Source organism: Capricornis sumatraensis, chromosome 8 (genome assembly GCF_032405125.1).
Source record: "Capricornis sumatraensis isolate serow.1 chromosome 8, serow.2, whole genome shotgun sequence".
Taxonomy (NCBI): Eukaryota; Metazoa; Chordata; class Mammalia; order Artiodactyla; family Bovidae; genus Capricornis; species Capricornis sumatraensis.
The window spans coordinates 101,502,314-101,529,527 of record NC_091076.1 but is presented as its reverse complement, the minus strand read 5'-3'; the positions used below and the strand labels follow the sequence as shown (position 1 = coordinate 101,529,527).

General features: G+C 41.9%; 1 protein-coding gene across 2 annotated transcripts in view; it reads left to right on the top strand.

Annotated features, from left to right (window-relative positions):
* The window catches only part of RPTOR (regulatory associated protein of MTOR complex 1), a 321,928-nt gene that overhangs the window by 149,645 nt on the left and 145,069 nt on the right, over positions 1-27,214 (top strand). For both annotated transcript variants that reach the window (XM_068976432.1, XM_068976431.1), the window contains exon 6: positions 12,321-12,496. In XM_068976432.1, coding sequence (XP_068832533.1) covers positions 12,321-12,496 — 176 coding nt within the window. The remainder of the gene's footprint in view (positions 1-12,320; positions 12,497-27,214) is intronic.

The window sequence follows — 27,214 nt, the reverse complement described above, 5'->3', positions numbered from 1 at the left end:
CTCTCTTTACCCAAGGGATAGGTTATGTTACAAGTGCTAAAATCTCAAAACACCAAGAGGTAATTGCTTTTCCTTGCATCAAGTAATAAATATTGCAAAAAAAATTTTTTTTAATTTAAAATATGTAAATAAAAATGCCAAAGAATGTGGCCGGATATTTATTCCCAATTTTTGAGCTTCAGGGTGGTTAAAGAAAGACCAGTACATCATCCTTTGATAATTAAAACATGCTAAATACAGCCCCTCTCCCACCTTCTCAGCAGAAGGCAAGCATTTCCCTCTCAGGCATGAAACTAAATGTTTATGCTCTAGCACTTGGTGTATCTGCTCTCTTGGTTCTGTATATGTTCTCTGTATGTTGCCAAGGATTAATCAGCCTAAGAAACTGTTCATTTCATTGAGTGTGACAAAAAAAGTTTTCCATCCATCTTTTTCTTTTTAGGGGGAGGGAGTGAAATGTTTAATTGACTAATCCCTCATGGAGGAGAGTAAATGAAAAATACGTTATCTGAAGTGGCAAATAGATGGCAATGCAAAGTTATACCATATGTTTTATAATTAGCTCCAACTTTAATCTTCATTCTTTTCTTAATTACAGTGTAGATAAGTCTTTCGATTTTCCATTACACTTACTATTATTGGCTATTGTTCAGCCGGTCTCTTGCATAAAGAGCGGAAATTAAAATGATAAAATTGGCTCCCAGCTAATATCTTAATGTTCATGTTAGTCTTTTTTTTTTTTGATCTGATGTAGAAACCACAATCCTGTGTGGGCTCTTAGGTTTATTCTTTTAAAAAATTCTTTCCCTGTCTCCAGTTGGCCAGATTCTTTGTAAATTTACGATACATTTCAGCACTTTTATCGGATAGCTGATGACATGAAACTGAAAGAAGCTGGCAGGTAAAATGGTTTGTGCCAGAGTTTTAAAAATAAAGAGGGTAGAAATGATTAAATATAATGCAAGAAAATAGTTACCTGGACCAGAAAGCCTCCAAGGATTAAACATTAACAACAAATATGAGTGACATAAATTTTAAGAGATGATTATCAGCTTTCATGTTCTCCAGAGCACAGTGCTCGTGCTGGGAGCAGGAGGTTTACTTATTGTGGACTTCCATCTCAAAGGAAAACTGCAGGTGAAGCAGCAGACGCCTCTGAAAGCACAGAATAAATTACTGCACACAACAGAGACTTCATCAGAGCCAGGAAAGTGCCTGTCACTCAGTCACGTTCTCTACATTTTTCATTGTGTCATATTGCTTTGCATATTGCTTCAGTTTTCTTTGCTTTCAGTGTTTCTTTTTTTAAGGTACATGTTTTTATTTTTACTAAATTAGTATATGCCATGATATTAAAAATTAAATAATACTGAGGGTTTATGGTGAATGAAGTAGTCCCTGGCCCCACACCTCCTTGGCCAAGACTCTACTATTATAGGGAACCTATTTGAACTGTTTATATTTCTAGTTCCTCTATGAGTATCTCTATAAATGCAAATAATATGCTTATACTACTACTTCTTGATTCACAATGTTTAGGTTATCTCTGGGCTTTCTGCTACCATATAAACCAAAAACAGAATTGCCATGAGTAAATTCTGTTTAAACAATTGGAGAAATTATATAGAACTTAGAGACATGTTACCCCATAGTTTTAAGTCACATTAGTACATTGTAAATTGTGAATTCTAAAGAGAAATTGAAGAGAGTGGATCACTGACTACCCTCTCCTATTTCCCCACTGTCATTTAGTTGTGTCCTTATATTTGGATTCCCTATACTTTCTAACCTTTGCCGTTTGAAATCATATGCTTATGTTTTTATTTCTCTAATAGTTTTGTCAATAATCAGTCCTATCTTCTGGTTTTATTAATAGGTTCTTAGCTTCTTTGGACTTTCTTTTACCTCTGGACCTTCCCAACCTCTGTCATCTGTACTTTTATGATTATTCTCTAGTCTCTGACCATAATTAACTCCCCATGAATACATACACTAAGAAGGTATGCCTAAAAAATGACAAATATTAAACTTCAACTCCCTGATTACAACCATGTAAATACTGTTCATTGAATGGCTAACTAGGTTGCTGTGCTTTCCGTTTTTACAATTGTTTGTTTCTTTGATTTTCCTAGAGATTGTCTTTCTTCTTGATTAGATCTTTAGCATTTCCACAGTTCCCAAATTTGCATGGGTAGCATTGAATCTCAAAATATGCCTCTTCCCAAAGTTTCTTCTTCTCCAGCTCTCCACCACCTGCTTCATCAGCTGTTCTAGACAGGCCTGCTCCAAAACCGTCTTCCTGGGAGTTCTCCTTATTGTTCTCCTGCATGCATCCACTGTTTCCTAGATTCCACCTCTGTCTCTTTTCTCCTTATTTTCTCCTTTGTTCTGCTAGGGCAAATTCTCAAGTAGCAACCTAAGAAAGGATGTATAGGAGTAATCTTTCTCAGACTTGAAGCACTTGCATTTGGACTGCTGTAAGTAATGAAAAATCTCACTTCTGCTTTCTAAACAAGTCGCAATTTGTCATTTTTGCTAGGAACTCTGAGGCAAATGATTTAATTATTCAGCAGTACCATCAGGGAACCAGCTGTTTTTAGTCTTTCCACTCTGATGTTTTATCCTGATGCTTCCAGCACATTCTTCCATTTTGAGGCTAGATGAGGAGGGGAAAGGGCAGAACCCTCACATCTGTCCCTTTGTTACGAAAGCAAGTGAGACCTCTGCTGAATCTCATTGGTTAAAGCTAGGTCATATACGACCCCCTACCCCACCCCCCATATGGCATGTGCTATTGTCTTCATTCTGTCCACACTCATCATGGACAGTTTGGGTGTGGAGTTTTAGACTCTTTTCACTGAACAATCTCACCCTTACTTCTTATGGTAGGTGAGAAGGTGTATTTGAGAAGTCTGCCCGGCGGCCTTGTTGTAGCCATCACAAGAGTCCAGAGGTCCAGCTACCTCCATTCATGATAAAAGCCAGAGGAGTATTTATATCCATCATGTATATGCAGTATATACGTTGGCAGAGAAAGAGAATCCAGGTTTGTTTTTTTTTTGGCATCAACTTTTATCTTGGATATAAAATCTTTGTAGCTCTAAGAGGGACTAAATCTTAAGATGGATTCTCTTTGAAATGGCCTTTGTTAGTTTCTTCATCCGTTAGTTCTGCTCCCAGTAGATACTTCCCATGAGCAGTTATGATCCTTCTCTTCACTGAGGACCACAGTGAAGCAGGGGTCAAGTCTTGGCCTTTCTCTCTCTCTGTGGAGGCAGAGAGGTGAGTTGATGTCCGGTGGTGGGAAAAGGAATGCCCTTCTTTTACAGAGACTGATGGAGCTGTGCTGTGTCCCTGTAAGACTTGATCCTGAGCATGACCGTCCTCACTGGTGTGGGGCGGGAGCCCAGACAGTTTCTTGGTGGCAGCCATAGCAGTGGTGGGACAATGTCTTCCCCCAAGGACATTTGACACATTTTGGGTGGGGGGTCTGTTATCGAGGCTCAGGCCATTACTGTGGTGGCATCATTCTTGCCTCTTACTGCCTGTTCACACTTGACAAGGCTTTTCTCACAATACCTCCAAGCGAATCATGTTTTGTTTTTGTTTGGCCACGCCTCATGACTTGCGGAATCTTAGTTTTCTAAGCAGGGGTCGAACCCTTGCACCCTGCAGTGGAAGCGTGGAATCTTAACCACAAGGCCACCAGGGAAGTACTGAGAATCATGTTTTGATCCAATATTTGGTTAACTTCTTAGTGTGACCGGCTTCTGCTGGCCCCAGCAGTAGCATCCAGCAGCTCAGCACCTTGTCCAGCAGAGACTCATTTTCATAGAAACAGGTGTAATCCTGCAGCATCACTGAATTCACAGTGACTTAAATACCCATTTGAAATCCTCTGTTCATTCTGATATATGACATTATCGTCACATATGTAGTCATCACTGTGACTAACTTTTATGTCAAGTATGTAAACTAATGGTGACAAAAATGTCTAACATCACACTTCAGGTTTCTTCAAAAAATGTTAAATGTGTATCCCATAGAACTAGAGAATTCGTATTTTGAAACCTTGTGGTTCCTTTGCTAGTATTGTAGACAGCACATTGTGTGGATGTCTGTGGAATTTGAAATAGAAGTTAGCTCTGTGTTAAGGTTAATATTTATAGTATTACAATGCCTGTCTATGATTTTTGCGTGTCACAAGTTGATTCTAAGGTTATCCATAGATAAGGAATATGTCTTGATGACTGCTTACTAAATGGAGCTTGTGTCTGTGAATTTGTGAGCGTTCTCCATGGACTTACTGTCGGGATGTTCATGCTACAGAGAAGGGGTCCACCATGCTAACTCTGCAGGGAGCTCAGGCTTGTCCATCTCTAGCTTTCACGTTACAAGTGTTTTCATGTCTCCCATTCTTTCTCTTCTATAGCTTCATAATTGCCATTTGTAGGTAGTAGGGAAACAAGAGGTCTGTGAACCTTATTTATTTTTTCTTTAAATTTTAATATATGGACTTTAAAAAGATGTCCTTTTTTCTAAGTTACCTCCATTTCCTCCGGTATAAATTTGTCGGTTATTTGGGTTGTATAAATGGGTTATTTGGGTTGTTCTCCCTTCTGCAGAAGGCTTATGATGATTCCCTGTTGCTTCTCATATTTAAGAATGAAGGGAAGCTACCCACTGTTGCTGTGTGTCATGGAGGGGCAGGCAGGTGGGAGCTGGCTATCCTGGAGCACCCTTGCCCACAGTCCAGAGAGTATTCTTTCTCTGGGAGCCGGTGACTACACTAGCCACCCTAGTTTCCCCCGGATATATCAGTAACTCTCTTTAGAGAAGAGCACCTCCAGGTGCTTCCTAGGGCGGGGTGGTTGCAGGACACCTGGCTTTAGGACATGGGTGAGCAGAAGGCTGTCCTGATGGCAGGTCTTCAGGTGAGCCTTGTCTTACCCCTGTACCACCTCAGGCTTCAGCAGTGAAGTGCCTCCCCCATTTGCTTCTCCACACACACCCTGGACAGGCCCTTTTTGAAATAAAGGCTGGTCAAGTTCACCCTTCTGTATCTTATACTCTATGTATAGTAAGCTGTAAGAATTCTTAGTAGTGAACATTTCAAAACAAATATCAGTAAGAAACCTATTATCTAGTTGAAACACTCCCCCCTCCACATTTGTAAATTAAGAAAAAATGCTGCCATTTCCACTTTTTATAGGAGAGTGAACCTGTAAGCAAATACAGCAGAAACTCTTTTCATTGGGCTCCACACAGCCACCCTCAGCCCCTTGCTGGAGAAGATGAAGCCATTATGGAAATGATGAGTGGAGGAGGAGGGTGGGCTTCCTAGGGTGCTGGGAGCTGGCTTGCTAACCAGAAAGTGGAAAGTGTCACAGAACAGCACTGATAAGAAAAGCAGCCTCTCGAAGATCAGGACCCTTACTGCCACTGAGAACTGGGAAAAGAGGAGGCCATGCAAGGTGGAAAGGCACCACCAGGGGAGGCCAGAGCACCCGGAGGCCTTAGCTGCGGGACACTGCCTGCCTCTGTCTGCACAGCCTTTCCTAGTTTGCAGAGCACTTTTACATTTAATCCAGTCAGCCTGGGCAACAGAATGTACGTCAGGTGTCTCCAGACTCAGCTCCTGTGCACCTTCCCTTTTATGATTTTTATGGGATCAGTTCTTTTCTCTTGGCACCTTGTACTGTTCCTAGTCCTGGAATTTGAAGACTCTGGCTAAAAGAAATGTGATTTCTCTGCATAAAAAATTCAGAAACCCTCACTACTGGTGGTATTAAATGAAATCCGCAGACAAGCAAAGTGTATCATTAGTACAGTCAACTTTAAGGGTGTAACTAAAATTGTACTTCCCTGCACCTGAAATCTTTCTCAGATGACCTCATATAGCAAATTTTTATGCAATTAATTTGACAAAATAATTATGCCTTGTCTCATAGTATCTCTTCTATTGGTGTTGTCTGCTGTATTTATTAAACCTATTATGTAAACCTATCAAGAAAGCTTCATATGAAGTAGCTGTTTAGGCAACATTTACAGATTTGGTCTGATAAATAAATATACATTTGAATAAGCTACCTTTAGTTATCTTCCTTAGATATATCTATGATTGACTGAATATGTTTAATCTTTGATTGATTTGTATGAAATGTAAAAAGAAATAAAAGAAAAATTATTAACCCAAATCCATGAATATAGTATATTATTGCAGCTATCATAAAACTGAGAGCTTCTCCAAGTTAAGTCTTAAGAGTTTAATGCTTTTCCCTAATTTAGTCTATTTTAAAACATGCCAGAAATCACTTAATATTTTGGACCACAGATCATGACCAACACCATGGGATATGGGTGCAGGGTGCTGTGGTTCCTGGCAGGACTCATCTGCATGGCCTGACTTCCTATCAGGAGGGCCCCCTCTGTCAGCTGGAGGCCATGGAGATAAAGGCCTGATCTTCTCTCGCAAAGGATCTGTGGTGGCACAGGCCATGGTGCTTCTGGTGGCAACCAGAAAAATGGCAGTACTCAGCTGGGTGATCACAGAGCCATGCACAGGAAGAGGGCAGGTGGGAAGTTACCAGCCCATTTGAGGGGAGGGACAAGAGGGTAAGTGATTTTTCTTAACATTGGGGTCAAAAGCAAGGAAAAGATGTGTTCATTCTCATTATTCCTCTTCAACATTGTACAGTAAGACTTTTGCAAGGGGAAAAAACAGAAGGCACAATCCTATCTGCTGAATATCAGTCGCAGAGCTCTAATGGACACTGAACACTCCAACAGCAGCAGCAAAATACACAAGTGTCCATGAAGCATCCATCAAGATAGATCCTGGGTCATAAAGCAAACCTCAACATATTTTAAATAATAGAAATCACACAGGCCTGCTCTTTGACCATAGTAAAATCAACTAGAAGTCAGTGGTAGAAAGACAACAGAAAAATATCAGGAAAAAAAATTAACTTATAATTGATGGGTTAAAAATCTCAAGGGAAATAAAAGAAAGTACGTAAACTGAATGAAAATGAATATATGTTCGAAAACTAAAAATTGAATTAAATTACCATATGATCCAGCAATCCCACTCCTGGACACATATCCAGAAAAACTCTAATTCAGAAAGACACATGCATCCCTATGTTCAAAACAGCACCATTTACAATAGCCAAGACATGGAAGCAGCCTAAATGTTTATTGACAGATGAATGAATAAAGATATGGTATATATACAATAGAATAATATTACTCAGCCATAAAAAGATGGAAATGATGCCATTTATAGCAGCATGGTTCCAACTAGAGATTATCATACTAAGTGAAGTAAATCAGAAAGAGAAAGACAAATACCATATGATACCACTTATATGTGTGTGGATTCTAACCAGTGACACAAACGAACCTGTCTATGAAACAGAAACAGACTCGTGGACGTGGAAGACAGACGTGGTTCCCAAGGGGTGGGAGGCTGGTGTTAGCAGATGTAAGGTATTATATATAGAACGGACAGACGAGATCCTGCTGTGTAGCACAGGGAACTATACTCAGTATGCTGTGATAAACCGTAGTGGAAAAGAATATAAGAAAAAGAATGTGTGTGTGTGTGTGTGTAACTGAATCACTGTGCTGTACAGCAGAAATTAACACAGCATTGTAAGTCAACTATATTTCAATTAAATAAACAGAAAAAAAGAAAAGAAGTGTACAGCCTGTCAGCATTGATAAGATACAGTGAAAGCAATTGAAAGGGAAACTTACAGCACTAGATCTTTATGTTAGAAAATAGGAAAAGTATCAAATGAATAATCTTAAATTCCTACCTGTCCTAGTCCATTTGGGCTACTGTAACAAAATACTACAGACTGGGTGGCTTCTAAACAGCAGAGGTTGAGTCCTCACAGTCCTGGAGGTTGGACAGACCAAAATCATGGTGCAGCTTGATCAGGTGAGGGCCCTTTTCCTAGTTCATGGCCTGGCCTTCTTGCTGTGTCCTCATGTGGTGGAAGGGGTCAGGGAGCTCTCAGGCTGCTTTTTTGTAAGGACACTAACCTCATTCAGGAGGGCTTCAGCCTTATAAATTAATCACCTCCCAAAGGTCCCACCTTCTTAGCACTGTCACCTTTGGGGGTTAGGATTTCAGCATATGAATTTGGGGGGAACATGTACATTCAGACCATAGCACCGCATCAAGATGGTTAAGTAAGGTAAAATGGTGCCGCCACTTTGGAAAACAGTCTGGCAATTCCTCAAACGTTAAACCTGGAGCTGTAGACGACCCAGTAGTTCCATTCCTAGGTTTGTACCCTGGAGACTTGAAAACATGTGTCCACACAAAAACCTGTACACAGATGTTCAGCAGCATCATTCACAGTAACCCCCAAACGTAAGTTCTCTTTGTGATGTAAAGGATCAGAGAATTTTTGAGTTACCTTCTTTTGGTTGCTTCTCTAAGTTAATTGGGGAGAAATTTCGTTGTAATTTCTAACTAAGCATCTTTATTGAGTTATAGAATAATTATAGAGCATTTTAGAAACTGATTGCTACAATGAAATAGCTTTGAAACAGTGGATGGTCCATTTAGGTAAGCTCTCAGGATAATCATGACAGACTATTACCGTGAAGCATGTTCTTTAGCTGCTCTTTGTGGGGAACATTGGGGGTTTCCCTGTTATCCTTACAAGTCTTCTTGCAACAGAGTGACTCCCTCTGCTCTCTTGACCTAAATTTCAGTTTCCAGCAACTTGTTTCTAAATTATTAATGCTATTTAATATTTGATATATATAGAATTCAGGCTTTGCAAGTGGTGCTAGTGGTGAAGAATCCATCTGCCAGTGCAGGAGATGGAAGAGACATGGGTTCGATCCCTGGGTCAGGAAGATCCTTTGGAATAGAAAATGGCAACCTGGAGCAAGATTCTTGCCTGGAAGATTGCATGGACAGAGGAGACTGGTGGACTACAGTCCGTGGGCCTGCAAAGAGTCAGACACGACTAAGTGACTGACTACACACACACACACACACACACACACACACACACATAGAGATTTATATAAATTATATATTAAAAATTACTACTTCCACTTTTTATCTGCTATTTTAAGTACAGTGCGTGGTAGATGTTCCATTAATATCTTTGAAATGAGCTGGGCAAGCAATACCTGATCTGTTTACAGATCTTAATCTCCCTCTGAACTTTGCAAAAATGTCCACTGTAAGTAGGTGTTACTGAGTTGAGAATAAAAGTTGCTTTAAGCTAGAACTGGAATCATTACCAAGTAGATGTTATTTTCAGAAAGCTGCTTGTTAAAGACGCCTCTGAAATTATTGGTGCTTTTGTCAAGTTGTCTCTTAACATGTATACGTACATGGAGAAAAGCAGCAGCATGACGGCAGAGGTTTATTTAGGAAATGAGAGATTCAGGTGCTCCCCCAGCGACCCCCAGCCCTGCCAGCCGTGCTTCTGGAGCGAGTGATTCCAGGCCTTGTGTGAGCCGTGTGGCCAGCCTTCCCATGAGCTCTGAACGCACGAGCACTACATTATCCACACGTGTGGAAGAGGTAGCAGATGTCTCTCTTGGATCTGGTTGCTGTGTATCGCATTGAGGGTTTTTCTGGATCCTTCCCAAATCCTCCAGAAGGCTCTAGTGAGCTTTTAACGAAGAAAGTTCTCTTGGTGTTTGAGCCTCTGGGTTCCCCAGGAGAAGCCCCTTTGGGTACAAATACATCTGGGGTGTGCCCTGCAGGGTGAGTGGCGGCTCCCAGCTGGACCAGCTTCTTTACTTGAGTGCCTTTGAAAAGTTCTCTGAATCACTAGTAGTTAGCTTTACATGCAGGCTATTTATTATTCCAAGGATGAATTTCAGTTAAAAGGTCAATATCTTAGATAAATACAAAACCAAAACAATATACAGGAAATAGCTCACCTGTTAAAATAATTTGTTTTTGTTTGTTGTTTTCTTGGGTTAGAAGCTTGAAAAAATGAATTGTTGCTGGAATCCTTTGTTTTGAATGTCATTTTTACAAAATGTTACTGATTCTAATTAACCCCAGTGCAGAGCTCTCATCTGCCTTCTGAGTGCCTAGTGGTGATGACACGTCTGGTATGAGTCCTTGGGGGACTATTACTGTGTTACCGTACTAAAGATTATCTGCAGCCACACTTAGTGCTTTCTGCCAATAATACACCAGCATACTTCAAGGAGCTTGTTTAAGAAATCAAGGTTTCTATCAATAACCAGTTTGAACTGGGAAATTTAGTTTCTAATGGACTTGGGATGAAGATGTTTCTGCATCGTCTTTCTGTCTCCTGGGCTTCCTCTGCCTCAGGTACTTTGCGAGGCTCCAGGCCAAGTGCCTGTGGACCACGAGGTGCAGCCTGAGGCAGGTCTAACACAGAGGGACTGAGCAGACTTGCTGCCCAACAGCACCGCCTGGCTCTGTCAGGGCATCGGAGCACCGCCTCCACAGAGGACAGCGCATGGACCTCCTGACCCCTGCAGAAGTCCCCTTAAGCCCACCGAGCACCCTTGTCTCTGCTTGGGGCCCTCTGTCTTGGGAGAAAGATGGCCTTGATGTGACAGACTGTTTCACTTCAGAGAGCCTGAGTCTGCAGCTCAGTGACAGGCAACAGTGAAGGTGGAAGGCCTGCAGCATTTGGGGGCTGTGGCCAGTGGACCTGCTCTTCGGTTCTCAGAAAGTAAATTTACTGTGGAGGCGGATTATAGACAGAGAAGTTGAAACTAGCACGACAGCATTTGAGAATATTGAATCTAGCTTTTACATAAACAACTCTTTCTTCCTAAGTGGTTTCCTGCAGTCATCTCATCTGTGCCCGTTAGTGGTAATGCTCACGAGATGTGTGTGTGTCGGCTTCGGTCCCAGGCCAGCTCCCCAGTGCCCCTTTCACTGTTCAGAGCTGTGCCCTCCGTGCCCCTCCCGGAGCCCGACCCATCGCCGATGTCATCCTCCCCCTGAACCGGGGAGGACATGCTTCCACAGAGCACGCGAGTGGAGCACTTCCGGCAGCCTCCCCTGACTCTGACACATCTGCAGCCTCCACGTCTTTCCGCATGACTCAGGTCTGATGAGCCGCAGACCCACATGGCACCCAGACCCGTCATCCTTCCTAGCGAGTTGTCACAGCAGACCTGGAAACTAATTTCCTGTGTGGAGCAGGTTGCTTCACTGGTGCTATTTTAGATCGTAGCGCCAGAGCCAAGGAGAAGATTAAACGTGATTCTGCCTTCCCTTTTCTCTGTGCTTTAAAAACCCACTCTGGTAATGGTTGTACAATGTGAGTTGTACCTAATGCCACTAACCATACAAACAAAAGGGATAAGATGGTAAGTTTTATATTGTGTGTATTTTGGCACAATAATTTTTAAAAAACCCATTCCTTGAGAAATTGACATTTTTATTTTAAGTATACTAGAATTTGATGTGTATTCTGGGCTTGCTATTCCTATAACAGAAGGGGTTATTAATAGAAATACAACTTTTACTGCCTTCTATTTGAGAAATAAAACAAGGTTTTATCAGCATTAATAATGACAACACTTTACATGTCATAATCTGTGGTAGGGATATATGAATGAACACAGCTTTGTGTGTATAACTTACAAAGTGCACCTGAGCATGCTGTTAGGCCTGGCTCCTGCAGAGCATGCGTGTTAGTGTCATAGGTGTGGTGTGGGTGCAGGAGGCCCCCAATGGGATGAGGTAGGGGAAACTTCAGCTCAGGACCAGCCTCCCCACCCATGACCAGGACTCGCCCGGTGACTGGCAATTCCCATCATTTCTTGGGGTCTCAGTTTCCTCATTGTAAAAGATCTTTTAAAATGGAAAGAAAACTTACCTCATGGGAATGTTGTAAAAAGGAAATGAAATCGCAAATGTGAAAGGAATAGTCATGCAGAGGGGATTCTTAGTAAGGAGCAAAACCTGAGAAGCATAAACATTCTTTTCAAGTTGGGAAACAAGCAAGTAGCCGTCAGCGATTAAAAATTGCACTTTTACTGCCCCATCTGCCCGCCTCGGCGCCATCATCACCTGAAACCCCAGCACCTGGTCTTCATGGAGCTCCCCCGCCTCTAGCCTTTATAACCCAAGAGTCCTTGAATAATGAGTGATTTGGGGCTGGAGCTAACGATCGTCTCCAGGAGAGGATCCCACAGCTGGGCCTCTTTTCAGGGGACTCGGCCTGGAACCTCTCAGCCTTAAGCCTCAGTCGACAGGTCCTTTCCTTCGTGTCACATTTCTGGCTTAGTCTCCAGTTGTGGACAACGGCTAAGCCACTCTCCTTCCTGTCCCCCTGCAGGTTGCTGCTATTAACCCAAACCACCCACTGGCCCAGATGCCTTTGCCCCCGTCTATGAAGAACTGCATTCAGCTGGCAGCCTGTGAGGCCAACGAGCTCCTGCCCATGATCCCCGACCTCCCAGCTGACCTGTTCACATCATGCCTCACCACCCCCATCAAAATCGCCCTGCGCTGGTAAGTGGCACCCGCCTCAACTCCCAGCAACCTCACTCGCCCAGGGCTTGCTGTGGGGACCCAATCTACCTGACTCTGGTGGACCAAGTTCCAGGCATGAACTCAGGACCCTGAGTGGATGCTGGGGATGTCCTCTCAGGGCTTAGGATGCGCTTTCCCCCAGGTCAGGTGTGTGCGTGGTTTCTAGGAGCTTCCTCTCCGTATCTTGGCTAACTGAGGTGGTGTCCTCAGTACCAAGGTGGGTCATGCTAGAAAGTGGACTTTCTTTAAAAAAAAAAAAAAAAAGCTTCTCTAGTTATATAATTCTTTGCTTGAGTTGAAGTAGAATATTTCATATTACTTCCCTGCCATCACTCTTTTGAGAAGTTCAAAGCTCTTGTGACTATGACTGAGGAAGTACGTGGGCTATTCCAGGATGGTGGAAGCTGCATGTAAGGCCCTCTGTCCCTGGCAGGACTCTCAGTGGAATGTGTGTGCTTCCTGCCTCCAAGTCCAACTTTCTCCCTTAGACCGTCTTGCTCCCATTTAATATCTGCTTTTCCATTTTATGTTTTGCTGGAAACCATATACACAAAGGTAAGTAGCCCTTGGTGAGCCATAGGCAGGACGATGCAGCCGTGTGGGCTCACTGGACTCTGTCGGGCTTCTTCCTCAACTTCCTGCCAACTTCCTGTCCTAACCTCACCAGAAACACGGGGTCCTGGTCCCTTCCCCACAGCCCTAGAGAAAGTACTGAGACAGGAGGGGACTCTAGGGGCAGCAACATGGTGCTCAACCCTTTGGGAGGCCCCTTGAGTGACTAGCCCGGTGGGGGGGGTGGGTGGGACATGAAGTTGCCTCCGGTGGCTGGTTCGAGGAGAACTTGGACTTGCAGCTTTGCCTCTGTTGCAGCGTCGGGTTGACACACAGCACCTGGAAGAGGGCATCTGCCTCCCACTCCACCCCATCCCTCTCAAGTCCCGGCTGTGGGTCTCTCCAGGGAGAAGCCTTTTCTAGCTCAGCTGATTCCTAAGGAGCTAGAGGAGAAGGAGGGGGGTGATGGGCATTGGCCCCGGCTGCCGAGCCCACTCCACAGCTCAGCCCACTCAGACAGGGCCTGACTTCGGCCGCTCCTCCACTGCACCGCAAAAAGCAGAATGCATGTGGCCAAAGTGTACCCCGAGGGACCTCACCCGTGGAAGAAAGAGAGCTAAGCTAGCCTTCTTGTGAGGCAGGACTGTTGTCATCAAGAACAGTCATCAAGTGTGACGGGAGGTGAAGGGAGGAAGACACGGATAACACAGTGAGACTATGAACCAGGGATGCTGATGTTGAAAAGAATCCCATAGAGACACAGGTGGGAGAACTATGATGTTTGAAACGAAGGACACAGTGGATGGGATTCCTGCTAGGAGGGGGTGGCTATTGCCTGTTAGCATGTTGGGAGATTACAGCAAGGAGCTGGGCTCTGGGGCAGGCAGCAGAGGGAGAGAGGTGGAAAAGCAGGAGACATGGAGGCAGAAGCTCCCCTGCAGAGAGAGAAGGCGAATGAGGCAGAGCTGGAAATGCCTGAAGCCGTTGCTGACACTGGCTCCATCCCGAGGCTTCCCCAGTTCATCCCAAGGCTTGGGCTGACAGGAAAGGAGGAAGCAGGGACCTGCCCTCCCGTGAGGCTGAGGCAGCCATTCCCACACTGCCTCAGAGCATCACTCCTTTGCTCCGTGGCCATGCTCCTGCCCTTGACTGTAGGTCTTTTCATTCTTTCATTTGTGAATTTTTCTATTTAATTCTCTGTACTCTGTGATCACTGTCAGAAAAGGTTTATGGTGCCATTTAACATGACCTCAGGAAGATCTGTGGTCCAGATAGCTCAGGAAGCCGTTCATTTTATTCATTGTCCAAGAAATAATTTACTAAATACCACCAGTGTGCTTAAAACCCATGTTAAGCACTATAGGCAGTGCAAAGAACCATTGCCCTCAAAAATTTATGGTCTCATTGAAGAGACAAGATGTGGCCTGAAAATTCATTATTTAAATGAGTGCTTCCTGCCAGACAAGGAAATCTGAACATTTCAGGCCATCCACGAGCAAGGGTATGGCAATAAGGGCTGTTTGTGTTTCCAGAGGACAGAGGGGCCAAGGGGGTAAGGGAGGACTTCTTGGAAGAGAGGGAAACTGAGTCTGGGTCTGGGCAGATAGTGGGACTTGAAGGGGAACAGAGACCACACAGGCAGGTGACTCCTCATGCACAAACGTGGGTCAGTAGAGGACGGCGTCCAGAGGGATGACATGAGGTCAGAGGGTGGGCTGACATCAGAGGGTCGACTGCCTTGATGTTGGGCTAAGGACCTTGGCTCTTCTAGGTCTGGCAGGGGGAGGCGTTAACGTGGAGAAATGACTTACAAATACTGTTTAAGATAATCCGTGTAAGGATAGGGAGGGATGTATGGGGATTTCCTGTCATTACTGCTCTAGAGCTGACGGTGCACACCAGCTCTGCTCCAGAACCTGGGCTGGGTGCTGTGTCAGAGGGGGCTGTGACTAGAAGGGCAGGGATGGGTGAGGGAAGCAGCAGGAAGAGCATAGACGGGCCTTCCGCTCTCGCCACTCCCCACTCTGCTGCCAGCACGAGTTGATTTGTTTCTCCCCGATGCCCTCTCCGCCCAGGCTGCAGCCCTGTGGTCCTCCACCAGTCAGGAGGGCCAGACGTCCCTTCACTGGCAGCTGTGGGTTCTTACCCTAGAGTCAGGCAGCAGGCTTTCACTCCACCGTGATGTGAGGCATTGTCTCGGTACTTACCTGAAATCCTCTTTTGGAGTTAATATATATTTAAATTTTTAAAAGTAAGTATTCAGTAGGAAGCACAGTGAAAAGCGAATGAAACTAATATGGTTACCAGAGAATGGACTTTGAGATCAATACATCACGACTGTGGGTGTTGGTCATCAGATAAGCACTGCCTGGAATGATTAAGCAGAGTCCCAGGTGGGAAGATCTTTTACAATTAACCACTTTCTGCATATTGAGGAATAGAAATTAGATTGAACATAGCATTTCACTGAGTGTTCTTAGCTTGTGAATAGCAATAAACCATATTCATTGGAAGAATTGTCAAGAGAAACGTGTACTTTGTAACAGCTGAGTTAAAGAAAAATACCAGCCTTTTTTTTTTCCACATGGAGAAAGGAGACAGTTTGTCAGATAATACTTAACTTATATTTTTAGGGTCAAGGATTTCTTAAAAGTCAGTTTAATATTTTCCAATGAAAAGTGGGGTATACATTCTTTGTAGAAAATTTACTAAAAAGTGAAAAAGAAGGAAAATGTAAAAAAGATTTTACCATCATTACCACAGTTAGTGTTAACTTTTTGGTTAAAAAGTCTGTTTTTCCTGTGTGTGTATGTTTTTCATTGATGCAATTAGACTGAATTTTCAATTTCAGGTACTTAAACCTTAGCATAACAAACTTATTTATCCTTGACCACTATAAACTCTTGGTAAATGTCATTTGTAGTGATTGCATAACATTTCACTGCATTGATGTTCTGTTTTATTTAACCAAGTATAGGGCTTTAGTAATCCCATTTACTTAGGATTCAAGTATATAAAAGTAGGGTAGCTCAAACTAGCTCTAGAATAGCGGTCCATGGACTTTTTCTATGAAGGGCCAGATTTTAAATATTTTAGGCTTTGTGAGCTCAAGGGTCCCAGCTCTATTAACATAGCATGAAAGAATCACAGACAGTATGTAAACAAATGAGCATGACATGACAGTATTTCAATAAAACTTCACTTACAAAAGCAAGTAATGGGCCAGATTTGGCCTGGGAATCATAGTTTGCCAACCCTTGCTTTTAATGGAAACAAGGGACTTCCCTAGTAGTCCTGGGACTAAAACTTTGCAGGGGCCCATGTTCAGTCCCTGGTCAGAGCTAGATACTGCCTGCAGCAACTAAGAGCTGGCATGTAATAAATAAAGGATCCCACATATGGCAACAAAGATCAAAGATCCTATGTACTGCAATTAAGACCTGGCACAACCAAATGAATAAATTTTAAAAAAGAAAATGGAACCAGGATTTTACCTAAAAATGATTGTTGCACTTACCTATTTGTCAAGGAACCTGAGCAATAAATAACCTAGGAAAAAGCTTTGCTCAGGAACATTCCTGTATAACTAAGAGGATGGTTTTCACTATACTCATACAAGGCATAGTTGCTAGAGAAAGTTATATGCCTTATAAACAGGATATAGCCTTATTTTGTATGTACATAATACATGTATGTATATTTAATGCCAGATGTGCTTATAAATCTTATTTGATGAAGTAGTTGTCAGAATACATCATTCTCTGATTTTTGTTTCATTTCCTTCTTAATCTTCTTCATTGTCAGAAACTGATAATATCAGTAACTCTGAAGTGAGCAATTATATTATTCTCCTTATAAATGATTTCCTTACCGTATACTTCCATATAGTATGAGTCCAAGATATGTTTCTTTTTTTCTTTAGGCTGTTCTCTACTTACTAGATTGAATGGCAGAATACATTTTAAATTTTATGGATATATTTGTATGCTCCTGAAATTATAACTCAGTGGTACTAAATTTGCTGTGGGACTTGCTGTTAAATAGATTGATGCCCATCGCATTGTGTGGCATGCAGTTGTATTGTCTGTTAATGAAAATGGCAGACATTATCTCGGATTGAATAGAGGTCAAGAAATGTGTTTCCTTCCTTTCAATTAAATTGAGTAATCTCAAGGAGTTTAAATGTTAATTGCATAGTATTAATGTGTATTTGTCAGTATAGGAAGTCTGGTCTTCATCTTTGCCCAATGAGAGAGGCAGCTGCACAGACACCCTGCCCCACAGCTGCTCTTGAGGTCCTGCATCGTCCATCCAGCCTGGCCCTTTGCTGTGTCCTGCTTGTCTCACTGCAGTCTCTTGCTTTGTATTTTGTGATACTTGTGGCATTTGCTTTGTATTTTGTCCTGAAGACTCAACCAAGAATCAGTCAGAATTGCTTTCAGAAACATTAATTCTTTCTGGTGTTTGATACTGGGATTCACCATTTATTCTCTGTACTGCTGCTGCTGCTGCTAAGTTGCTTCAGTCGTGTCTGACTCTGTGAGACCCCATAGACGGCAGCCCACCAGGCTCCGCTGTCCCTGAGATTCTCCAGGCAAGAACACTGGAGTGGGTTGCCATTTCCTTCTCCAATGCATGAAAGTGAAAAGTGAAAATGAAGTCACTCAGTCGTGTCCAACTCCTAGCGACGCCATGGACTGCAGCCCACCAGGCTCTTCCATCCATGGGATTTTCCAGGCAAGAGTACTGGAGTGGGGTGCCATTGCCTTCTCTATATTCTCTGTACAATTTTCTCAAATACAACTTCTCTGCTGGAGAGCAAACTTTCTGCCTACCTATTGAATTGGTGCTTTCTGTTTTGTCATCTTTTTCAGCTTCTTATAAAAACTGAATTAAAATGACTGCCTTATTTCTTATGTTTCAGGGCAGTTGATCTAGGTACATTCATGAATGAAATTGTCTTACCAATTTACTTTGTAGTAATGTCATGCTTTGGGTTGTAGACCTTGTAATAAACTTAATTTGGGATGATTTAGTTAAACTTTTTTTTTTTTTTTAATCCAGAGGCCCTGACATTGTGGCCATAACTGTAATTTGGCCCTGCTGTGTAAAGCCCAGGGGAGCTTCAGGGTAATTTCCAGTCTTTAGGTTATGTAATTTGTCATGCGCCCACTCTGAGGAAAATATTTTTTCTCCCCCAACTAGACGATGTACTCTCATTGTTCCTGTCTCTGACATACACTCAATTAAGATGAATATCATAATGTATTGTAATAGAGCTCCTTTTAAAAAAAGTTGACATGCCGAAACCTGATTTATGCTGCTGAGAAACAAATTGGACCAGACAGGATGGCACAGGCTGCTCACTCCCTCCCCTGAGCTCAGTCCTCGGGCTGCCAGAGAAGAGTAAGATTGATGGGTCCTCCAGCGAGTCCACTCAACGAGTCAGAAACAGTGTGGAGCCCTTGATGGCTGATACTGTTGAGGGTGGGGAGTGGAGCAGGTGAAGACCAGAAGGTGCAGGTGAGGCAGAGGGCGGGTCCTCGGGTGTGCATGTGATCGTTTCCCTCATTGCAGTGGATGGTGCAACTTGTCTGCCATGTCTGGAGCTGAGAGGGAAGGAAATAAACAAGGTTACTACCTCTCCTTTGAAGGAAAATATACGCCTATAAAAATCAAGAGCACTATACCATAGAAGAGTAATTCAGTGTGAGAATAAGCATACCTGAAGTGATAAGAGAGAATATTGGAACCAGGAAGAAGAAATATGAAAGATTAGTTGGAGATATGGGTAATTAAAAACATAATTGATGAAGTAAAGAATTTAGGGGGTGGATTGAAAGGTGGCCTTATGAATATTACTAAAGGACAGATTAGAGAACTGGAAGACTGGTGAGGAGTTCCCACCAAAGAGATAGAGATGGAAAGAATAAATGACCAGAAAGGCAGAAGCAAAGTTTGAATATCTGAGATACTGATCATGAAAATTAAGTATAGGTTTAGGTCTCACTGTGTTAGTGATGACCACCAAAAGAATGGAAATAGAATGTATCATGTTCGCATGAGGAGAGAGAATTTCTTCTCTCCAAAAGAAGGTAGAAAAAAAAAGCAAGGTAAATAGAAAATGTGAAATAAGATGTCTGGAATAAATTTTGAAGTGAAAGTGATTAGTTAGTTCTTAGTGAGTTGAATTCACCTCTCAAAGGACAGTGATTTTCATGTTGCATAAAAATTATCATGATGCAGCATGTATCACAGGATTTGTGTTTAAAACAAAATATTTGAGAGGTTGGAAATCAAAGGGTGAAAGGGGAGAAATAGAAACAAACAAAAAAAAAAGCTGGAGGAACAATTTTAATCTGCATCAAAGAAGAATCTGAGATTAAAAAAGTATTGGAAGGACAAAGAAAAATGTTTTATTGTGGTAAAAAGAGTAGACAATCAAGAAGATACTCTGATCGTGGCTTTATATGCATCAAACGATATGGCCTTGAAACATGTAAGATGGGAACCAAAAAGACTGTGGGCAGAAGTGAATAAACCAGGGACGTAGGTGCTGAGACTAAGTACATACAAAGTAAGAAAAATAGTTTAGATTCTTTAAATAGCAGGATTAATTAAGTCTAATAGAGGCATATAGGACCATATACACAACAAGCAGAGAATGCACATTATTTTTGAGCATAGGTGGACCATTCACAAACAAAAACTGTGTACCAGACTCCAAAGAAAGCTGTAATGATCCCAAAGAACTGATGCCATGTAAAATCTGTTCTCAGACCACCATACAAGAGAGTTGGAGCGTGATAATGAAAAGAAAGAGAAAGTGTTAGTCACTCAGTCGTGTCTGACTCTGTGACCATAGTGCCTGTAGCCCACCAGGCTCCTCTGTCCATGGAATTCTCCAGGCAAGAATATTGGAGTGGGTAGCCATTCACTTCTCCGAGGGAATCTTCCCAACCCAGGGATCAGACCTGGTCTCCCTGCATCACAGGCAGATTCTTTACCTTCTGAGTCACCAGGGAAGCCCCTTTAAAATGTCTGAGAACTAAAAATCTTATTCTTAAAAAAAAATCATTAAAGAGGAAATACTTTTTGAAAAATTATGAAATATTCAAAGCTGAATGACAGTACTAGCACAACTTTTCATGTCTGTGAGATGTAGTTAAAGCAAGCTAGGACTGAATACATTTAGTTAGAGAACGAAGATAAAAAAGTAAAAGGAAAATCAGATGCTCACTGTAAAGACCCCGAGGGAAATGCCGTAAACAAGCAGGAACGGGAAGGAAGGCGGCCCTAAAGGTGAAGGCAGCCCTGAGCTGTCCACGGTGTCTCCACTTCTAGAGCCCCTCCGGGTAGTTTCTCTAGAATTTTCCCAGTCAGGAGGAGCAGTCCTCGGGCTCCACGGCTCGTCATACAAATTTTGGACCAGCACTCTCATCCTTAGCTCCTCCTTCAAGCGAGTATGGTACCTCAGTTTTCATTCTTTCGGAGATTCCCCATTATGACGGTGCTTCTTTTTGGGTTTTCCCCTTGGAGGTTTAGGGCTTCCAGTCTCTCTCTGCTCAGTCACTACAGATTGCCCAACTCTTGGTTAAAATTTTAAATTATGGTAATAAAAGTAGTTCACAGTTGTTGAACATTATGCTGTACCATTACATGAATCAACTTATTCAGCCCCTGCAGCAAGCCTGTGTGGCATGGCCTACCTTCAGCCCTACTCTCAAGAGGAGGGAGCTAAGGCTGCATGGTCGTAACTGATAGAGCCAGGATTCAAGCCCTGTCCTGACCCCAGCACTGACACTCCAGATGATCTGTATGATGACTGGCTTCTCATAATCTTCTCTCTTTGTCCTTGTCTTACTCTTTTTCTTGAGATCCATGTGCATGTTTAATCCAGCATGTTTAAGTTGACTCATGGGCATTTACTTGGTAAAGGTTGTACAGGTTCTCCAGCAAATATGCTTAGTGGAGAAACTAGAGATGCACTCTCTTTGACACTGGGAATAAGGCAAGGGTTCTCTCTGGTGGTTCTTCAGTATCAGAAGTCCTGGTCATCAGTAAGACAAGATACAATGTTTATAATTATCCATGTGCAGAGCGGGTCATGGAGAAGGCAATGGCACCCCACTCCAGTACTCTTGCCTGGAAAATCCCATGGACGGAGGAGCCTGGTGAGCTGCAGTCCATGGGGTCGCACAGAGTCGGACACAACTGAAGCGACTTAGCAGCAGCAGCAGCAGCAGAATGGGTCATATTTCATCAGTTCTAGGAGATACATTTTCATATCTGAACATAGCTGAGATATAGTACCATCTTTTGATAAATAACATGCCTGGTTTGGTTGGCAGCACTTTTTCTTTGCAGTATATAGAAACTCTTAGAAAACCCCACATCAAGATGTGTGCTATAACCTTTCTCATTGCACTGTTTGTGAAATAACTGACTCAGTGTTTATGGATCATGGGCAAAATACCATGTTTGCAATAGGTAAAATTACTGAACTAGGTTTACATGCACCAAAAATAATCTCAAAATCATAATGATGTTAACAGATTTTAATTAGAAAAGTCTAAAATTTACAGTCTAAGCTTTCTCTGTAAGACCAGAAAAAGAGAATCGCATCAAACCCTAAGTAAGTAGAAGAAAGGAAATAAGAAAACAGTAAAAATAAACAAAATAGAAGATACACCAGAGAAACATGCAAAACCCATGAAAATAGATGATAGTTTTTGAAAAGTTCAACAAAAATGTTAAACTATAGCTGGAATGGTCAGGAAAAACAAAAGCTATAAATCGCCTGTTTCAGAAATCAAAGAGCATCACTACAGATCCAGCAGGCATTAAAAGGATAGTAACAGAATCGAAAAGTAATGTCTTGGACTGCAAGGAGATCCAATCAGGCCATTCTAAAGGACATCAGTCCTGGGTGTTCTTTGGAAGGAATGATGCTAACGCTAAAACTCCAGTACTTTGGCCACCTCATGCGAAGAGCTGACTCATTGGTAAAGCCTCTGATGCTGGGAGGAATTGGGGGCAGGAGGAAAAGGGGATGATGGAGGATGAGATGGCTGGATGGCATCACCAACTCGATGGACATGAGTTTGAGTGAACTCCGGGAGTTGGTGATGGACAGGGAGGCCTGGCGTGCTGCGATTCATGGGGTCGCAAAGAGTTGGACACGACTGAGCGACTGAAATGAACTGAACAGAATCCTTTAAATATGAAGAGTTTTGTGCTAATAAATTCTATGTGTTAGGTGAAATGGATGAATTTCGTGAAAGACACAGATGAACAAAACCGACACAGAAGAGAAAGAAAATCTGGCTAGTTTATATCTCATAAAGAAATTGAACTCCCTAGTTTTTCCCTCACAAAGAAAAATTCCAAGTCCAGATATCTTTGCTAATGAATTCTAGGGAACATTTAAGAAAGAAATGATACCAATCTTTATACAAACTCTTTCAGAAAATAAGAGGAAGGGGGAACATTTCCTGTCCCATTCTAAGAGGCCAACTTTATCCTGAAAATCAAAGTCAAAGACTCGGCAAGAGGAGGAAAAAGAGAATCTGCAGGACAAGATCCCTCATGAACCCAAGTATAAAAAACATTTTTTTAATATTTAAAAAAATTTTTTGACTGTGCCTCATAGGATGGAGATTCTTAGTTCTCTGATCAGGGATCAAACCTGTGCCCCCTGCAGTGGAAGTTTGGAGCTTTAACTGTGGACCACCAGGTTAGTCCCAGTAGCCTTAAGAGTTCTTAACAAAATATTAGCAAATGAAGCCCAACAGTATAGAGAGAGGATAAAGTATTATGATCAAGTAAGGCTTATCTCAGGAATGCAAGGCTTAATGTGAAAATTAATCAACATAATCCATTACATTAGCAGAATAAAGGGAAAAACCTATTTGGTTATTTCAATATATGCATAAAAAGTATTTGACAGAATTTGGCACTGGCTTCGTGACAAACTGATTCAGCAAACTGCAAATAGAAGAGAACATTCTCAAGTTCATAAAAGGCATCTAAGAAAAACTTACAGTAACATTATAGTTGAAATGGCGAAAGACTAAACACTTTCCCCAGAAGACTGAAAACAAGGCGAAAATGTTCACTCTCACCATTTCTTTCAACATTGTATTGGAAGTCATAGTCAGTGCAGTAAGCTAGAAAAGAATAAAATGGCATGCAGCCTGGCAAAGAAGCAAAAAAATCTCTCCACAGACAGCATGATTATCTACATAGAAGATCATGAGGGACTTCCCTGGTGGTCCAGTGGGTAAGACTCTGTGCTCCCAGCACAGGGGGCCTGGATTCGATCCCTGGTTAAGGACACATGCTGCAGCTAAGAGTGTGAATGCCACAACAAAAGATAGAAGATCCTGCGTGCCATATCTGAGACCCAGTGCAGCCAAAGGAATGAATGAAGAAAGAAAAAAGAAAATCATGAGGTCTTCAAAAAAGTCACTGGAACTAATAATGCATTTTATCAAGGTTCCAAGATATCAGATCAATACCCTCAAATCAGCTGCATTTCTGTAAAGTAGTAACTAATAGTTGGAAATTGAAAATTTTAAAAAATACCATTAGCTATGACATTGAAATTCTAGAATATTTGGGGATGAATGTAACAACATATATGCTAGACCTATGCACAAAAACTATAAAACATTACAGAGAAAGACCTAAGTAAATGGAGAATTATACTATGCTTATGGTGTAGAAGACTTAATATTTTAAAATGTTCAGTTCAGTTCAGTCGCTCAGTCATGTCTGACTCTTTGCGACCCCATGAATCGCAGCACGCCAGGCCTCCCTGTCCATCACCAACTCCCAGAGTTCACTCAGACTCATGTCCATCAAGTCCGTGATGCCATCCAGCCATCTCATCCTCGGTCGTCCCCTTCTCCTCCTGCCCCCAATCCCTCCCAGCATCAGAGTCTTTTCCAATGAGTCAGCTCTTCGCATGAGGTGGCCAAAGTACTGGAGTTTCAGCTTCAGCATCATTCCCTCCAAAGAAATCCCAGGGCTGATCTCCTTCAGTATAGACTGGTTGGATTTCCTTGCAATCCAAGGGACTCTCAAGAGTCTTCTCCAACACCACGGTTCAAAAGCATCACTTCTTCAACACTCAGTCTTCTTCACAGTCCAACTCTCACATCCATACATGACCACTGGAATGTTAATTCTATCCAAATGTTAATTCTATAGATCCAGTTGATCTATAGATACAGTGCAATATCCCAGTCAAAAATTACTTTTTTGGGGAAGTTGATAAGTTGATTTTAATGTTTATATAGAAATGCAAAGAGTCTAGCTAAAACACTTTTGAAACAGAGATACATGGTTCATTTCAAGATTTAATATAAAGCCACAATAATCTAGACTGTGGTATTGGTGTAAATATAGCCATGTATATCAGTGGAACAGAATGTGGAGTTCAGAAATAGACCCCCACATATATGATCAATTGATTTTGGACAGAGAAACCAGATAGCTCAGTGGAGAAGGGACTGTGTTTTCAACAAATGGTACTGGACCAACTGGCTTTCCTTTCAGGAAAAACAAAAATAAAACCTCTCTCTTACTTTAAACAAAAAAATTAATTTCTGATCTTCTGTATAAAAGACAACTATAAAACTTAAAGATGAAAACATAGGAGAAAGTGTTCATGAGTTCTTACACAAACCACAAATAGCACAAGTCATTAAACAATTGATATATTGAGGTTCATTAAAATAAAAACCTCTTTGATAGACACTATTGAAAAAATAAAAAGACAAGCCACAAACTAGTTGAAAAGTTTTACAGTACATGTATTTGAGAGAGACCTGTATCTGGAATATATAAAGAACTGTAAAAACTCAACCATGAGAAGACAACTTAAAGTGGGCAAATGATTGAATAGATGCTTAACAAAGAAGATAGATGAACAGCAAGATAGAGAGATAGACACATAAAAGATGCCCACGTGTTAGCGAGAATGTGGAGTAACTGGAATGTTGTTACACTGCTGTTGGAATGCAAATAGTACAGCTACTTTAGAAAATAGTATGGCCATTTTTAATAACTTTAAATACACAAACAGCATTGTTGTTGTTTTAGTCACTATGTCTGCCTCTTGTAACCCCATGGACTGTAGCTTGTCAGGCTCCTCTGTCCATGGGATTTCCCAGGCAAGAATACTGGAGTGGGTTGCCATTTCCTGCTCAAGGGGATCTTCCCCATCCAGTGATGAAACCCGTGTCTCCTGCTTGGCAGGTGGATTCTTTACCACTGAGCCACCAGAGAAGCATACAGCCCACCAATTCTTCTATATATTTACCCAGGAGGAATGAAAACATGTGTCCACACCAAGATGTGCAATGAATGGTCAAAGTTTCTAGGTATCTGAAACCTAGAAACAGCCCAGAGAGATGTTCATCCATGGGTGAATGGGCCAATTTAGGGACATACACTTAGTGTATTATTGCTTGCCAATAAAGAACATGCTCTCAATATATTGTGAATAAGTCACTGCTTAAAAGAAGATAAGCCCAAAAGAGTACATAGTTTATAATTTTGTGATGTTCTCAGTGTGAACTATAGCGAGAGAAAGCAGATCTGAACTTGCTGGAGAGAGACAAAGGATGGGCTGGACAGCGCTTTAGGGTGATGGAAATGTCCTGTGAGGGGATGAGAGTGGTTGGTTGCACAAACATACATTTGTCAAATGCTTCCAATTATAATCTGAAATGGGTGCATTTTACTGTATGTAAATTGCACCTCTTTGAAGTTGATTTAAATGTTTTTAAATGGATAATATTGGGTAAAAAATAAAAAATACAATACTTTTTTGGTAAACACCAACATAGTATAAATAAGTTTGCAAGTTTGCACATATACTTAAAATATGGAAGGGCATACATTAAATAGATGTGGGTGGGTGCCTGTGGAGCTTGAGATAGGTTGGGGAAGTAGGGAAGAAAACAGCAATACAAAAGAGGTGTACACCTGTGATGATTTGTTCCACTGGTATGGAACTGTGAACAGCCTTCTGGACAGCTGACATCTTAGAAAGTTCACATATATGAATTGTACTAGGAAGACCACCCTTTGCAAGATACCAGGATTTTAAAATCATGTCTCCTTTTCTTTCTTTTAAATATCAGATGTCATTGTTAAAATGTTGTCTCAAGGCTCAATGTAATCGATAATGGTAAAAAGCTAAGAAATAGTGTTTGCAGAATTACTATCTAAATACTGACAAATTTGACCAGATTTTAATGGACTTTCCTTGTGGTCCAGTGGTTGAGACTTTGCCTTGCAATACAGGGGGTGCAGGCTCAATCCCTGGTGGGGGAGCTAAGATCCCACATGCCACGGAGCTAAAAAACCAAAACATAAAAGCAATATTGTAAAAAATTCAATAAAGAATTTTAAAAATGGTCCACATCAAAAAAATCTTTAAAAAAAATTTTAGGCACATAGGGCCTTTTGAAAATCATCTTATTTCCCTAAGGAAAAATATTAAGTAAATTTTTCTTTGAAGGGCAAGTTGCCTTTTTATTTTTGTTCACGTTGGGGCTTATTTCAGTTCAGTTCAGTTGCTCAGCCGTGTCTGACTCTGCGACCTCATGGACTGCAGCATGCCAGGCTTCCCTGTCCATCACCAACTCTCAGAGCTTGCTCAGACTCACGTCCATCGAGTTGGTGATACCATCATCTTATCCTCTGTCCTCATGCCATCCAACCATTTTATCCTCTGTCATCTCCTTCTCCTGCTTTCAGTCTTTCCCGGCATCAGGGTCTTTTCCAGTCAGTTCTTCACATCAGGTGGCCAAAGTGTTGGAGCTTCAGCATCAGTCCTTCTAGTGAATATTCAGGACTGATTTCCTTTAGGATTGACTGGTTTGATCTTGCAGTCCAAGGGACTCTCAAGATCTCCAACACCACAGTTCAAAAGCATGGATTTTTCGGTGCTCAGCTTTCTTTATGGTCCAACTCTCACATCCATACTGACTTACATTCTCCCTTCTTCTCCAGTGTTTACCTAACAAGAGTATGTGGAATGTGTTATCTCAAACGGATCTCATTAGGCAGTTCAGTGAGTCCAAGAGTCTTTTGTGAGAGTTTGAACACATCAGTATGTAACGTGTGTGG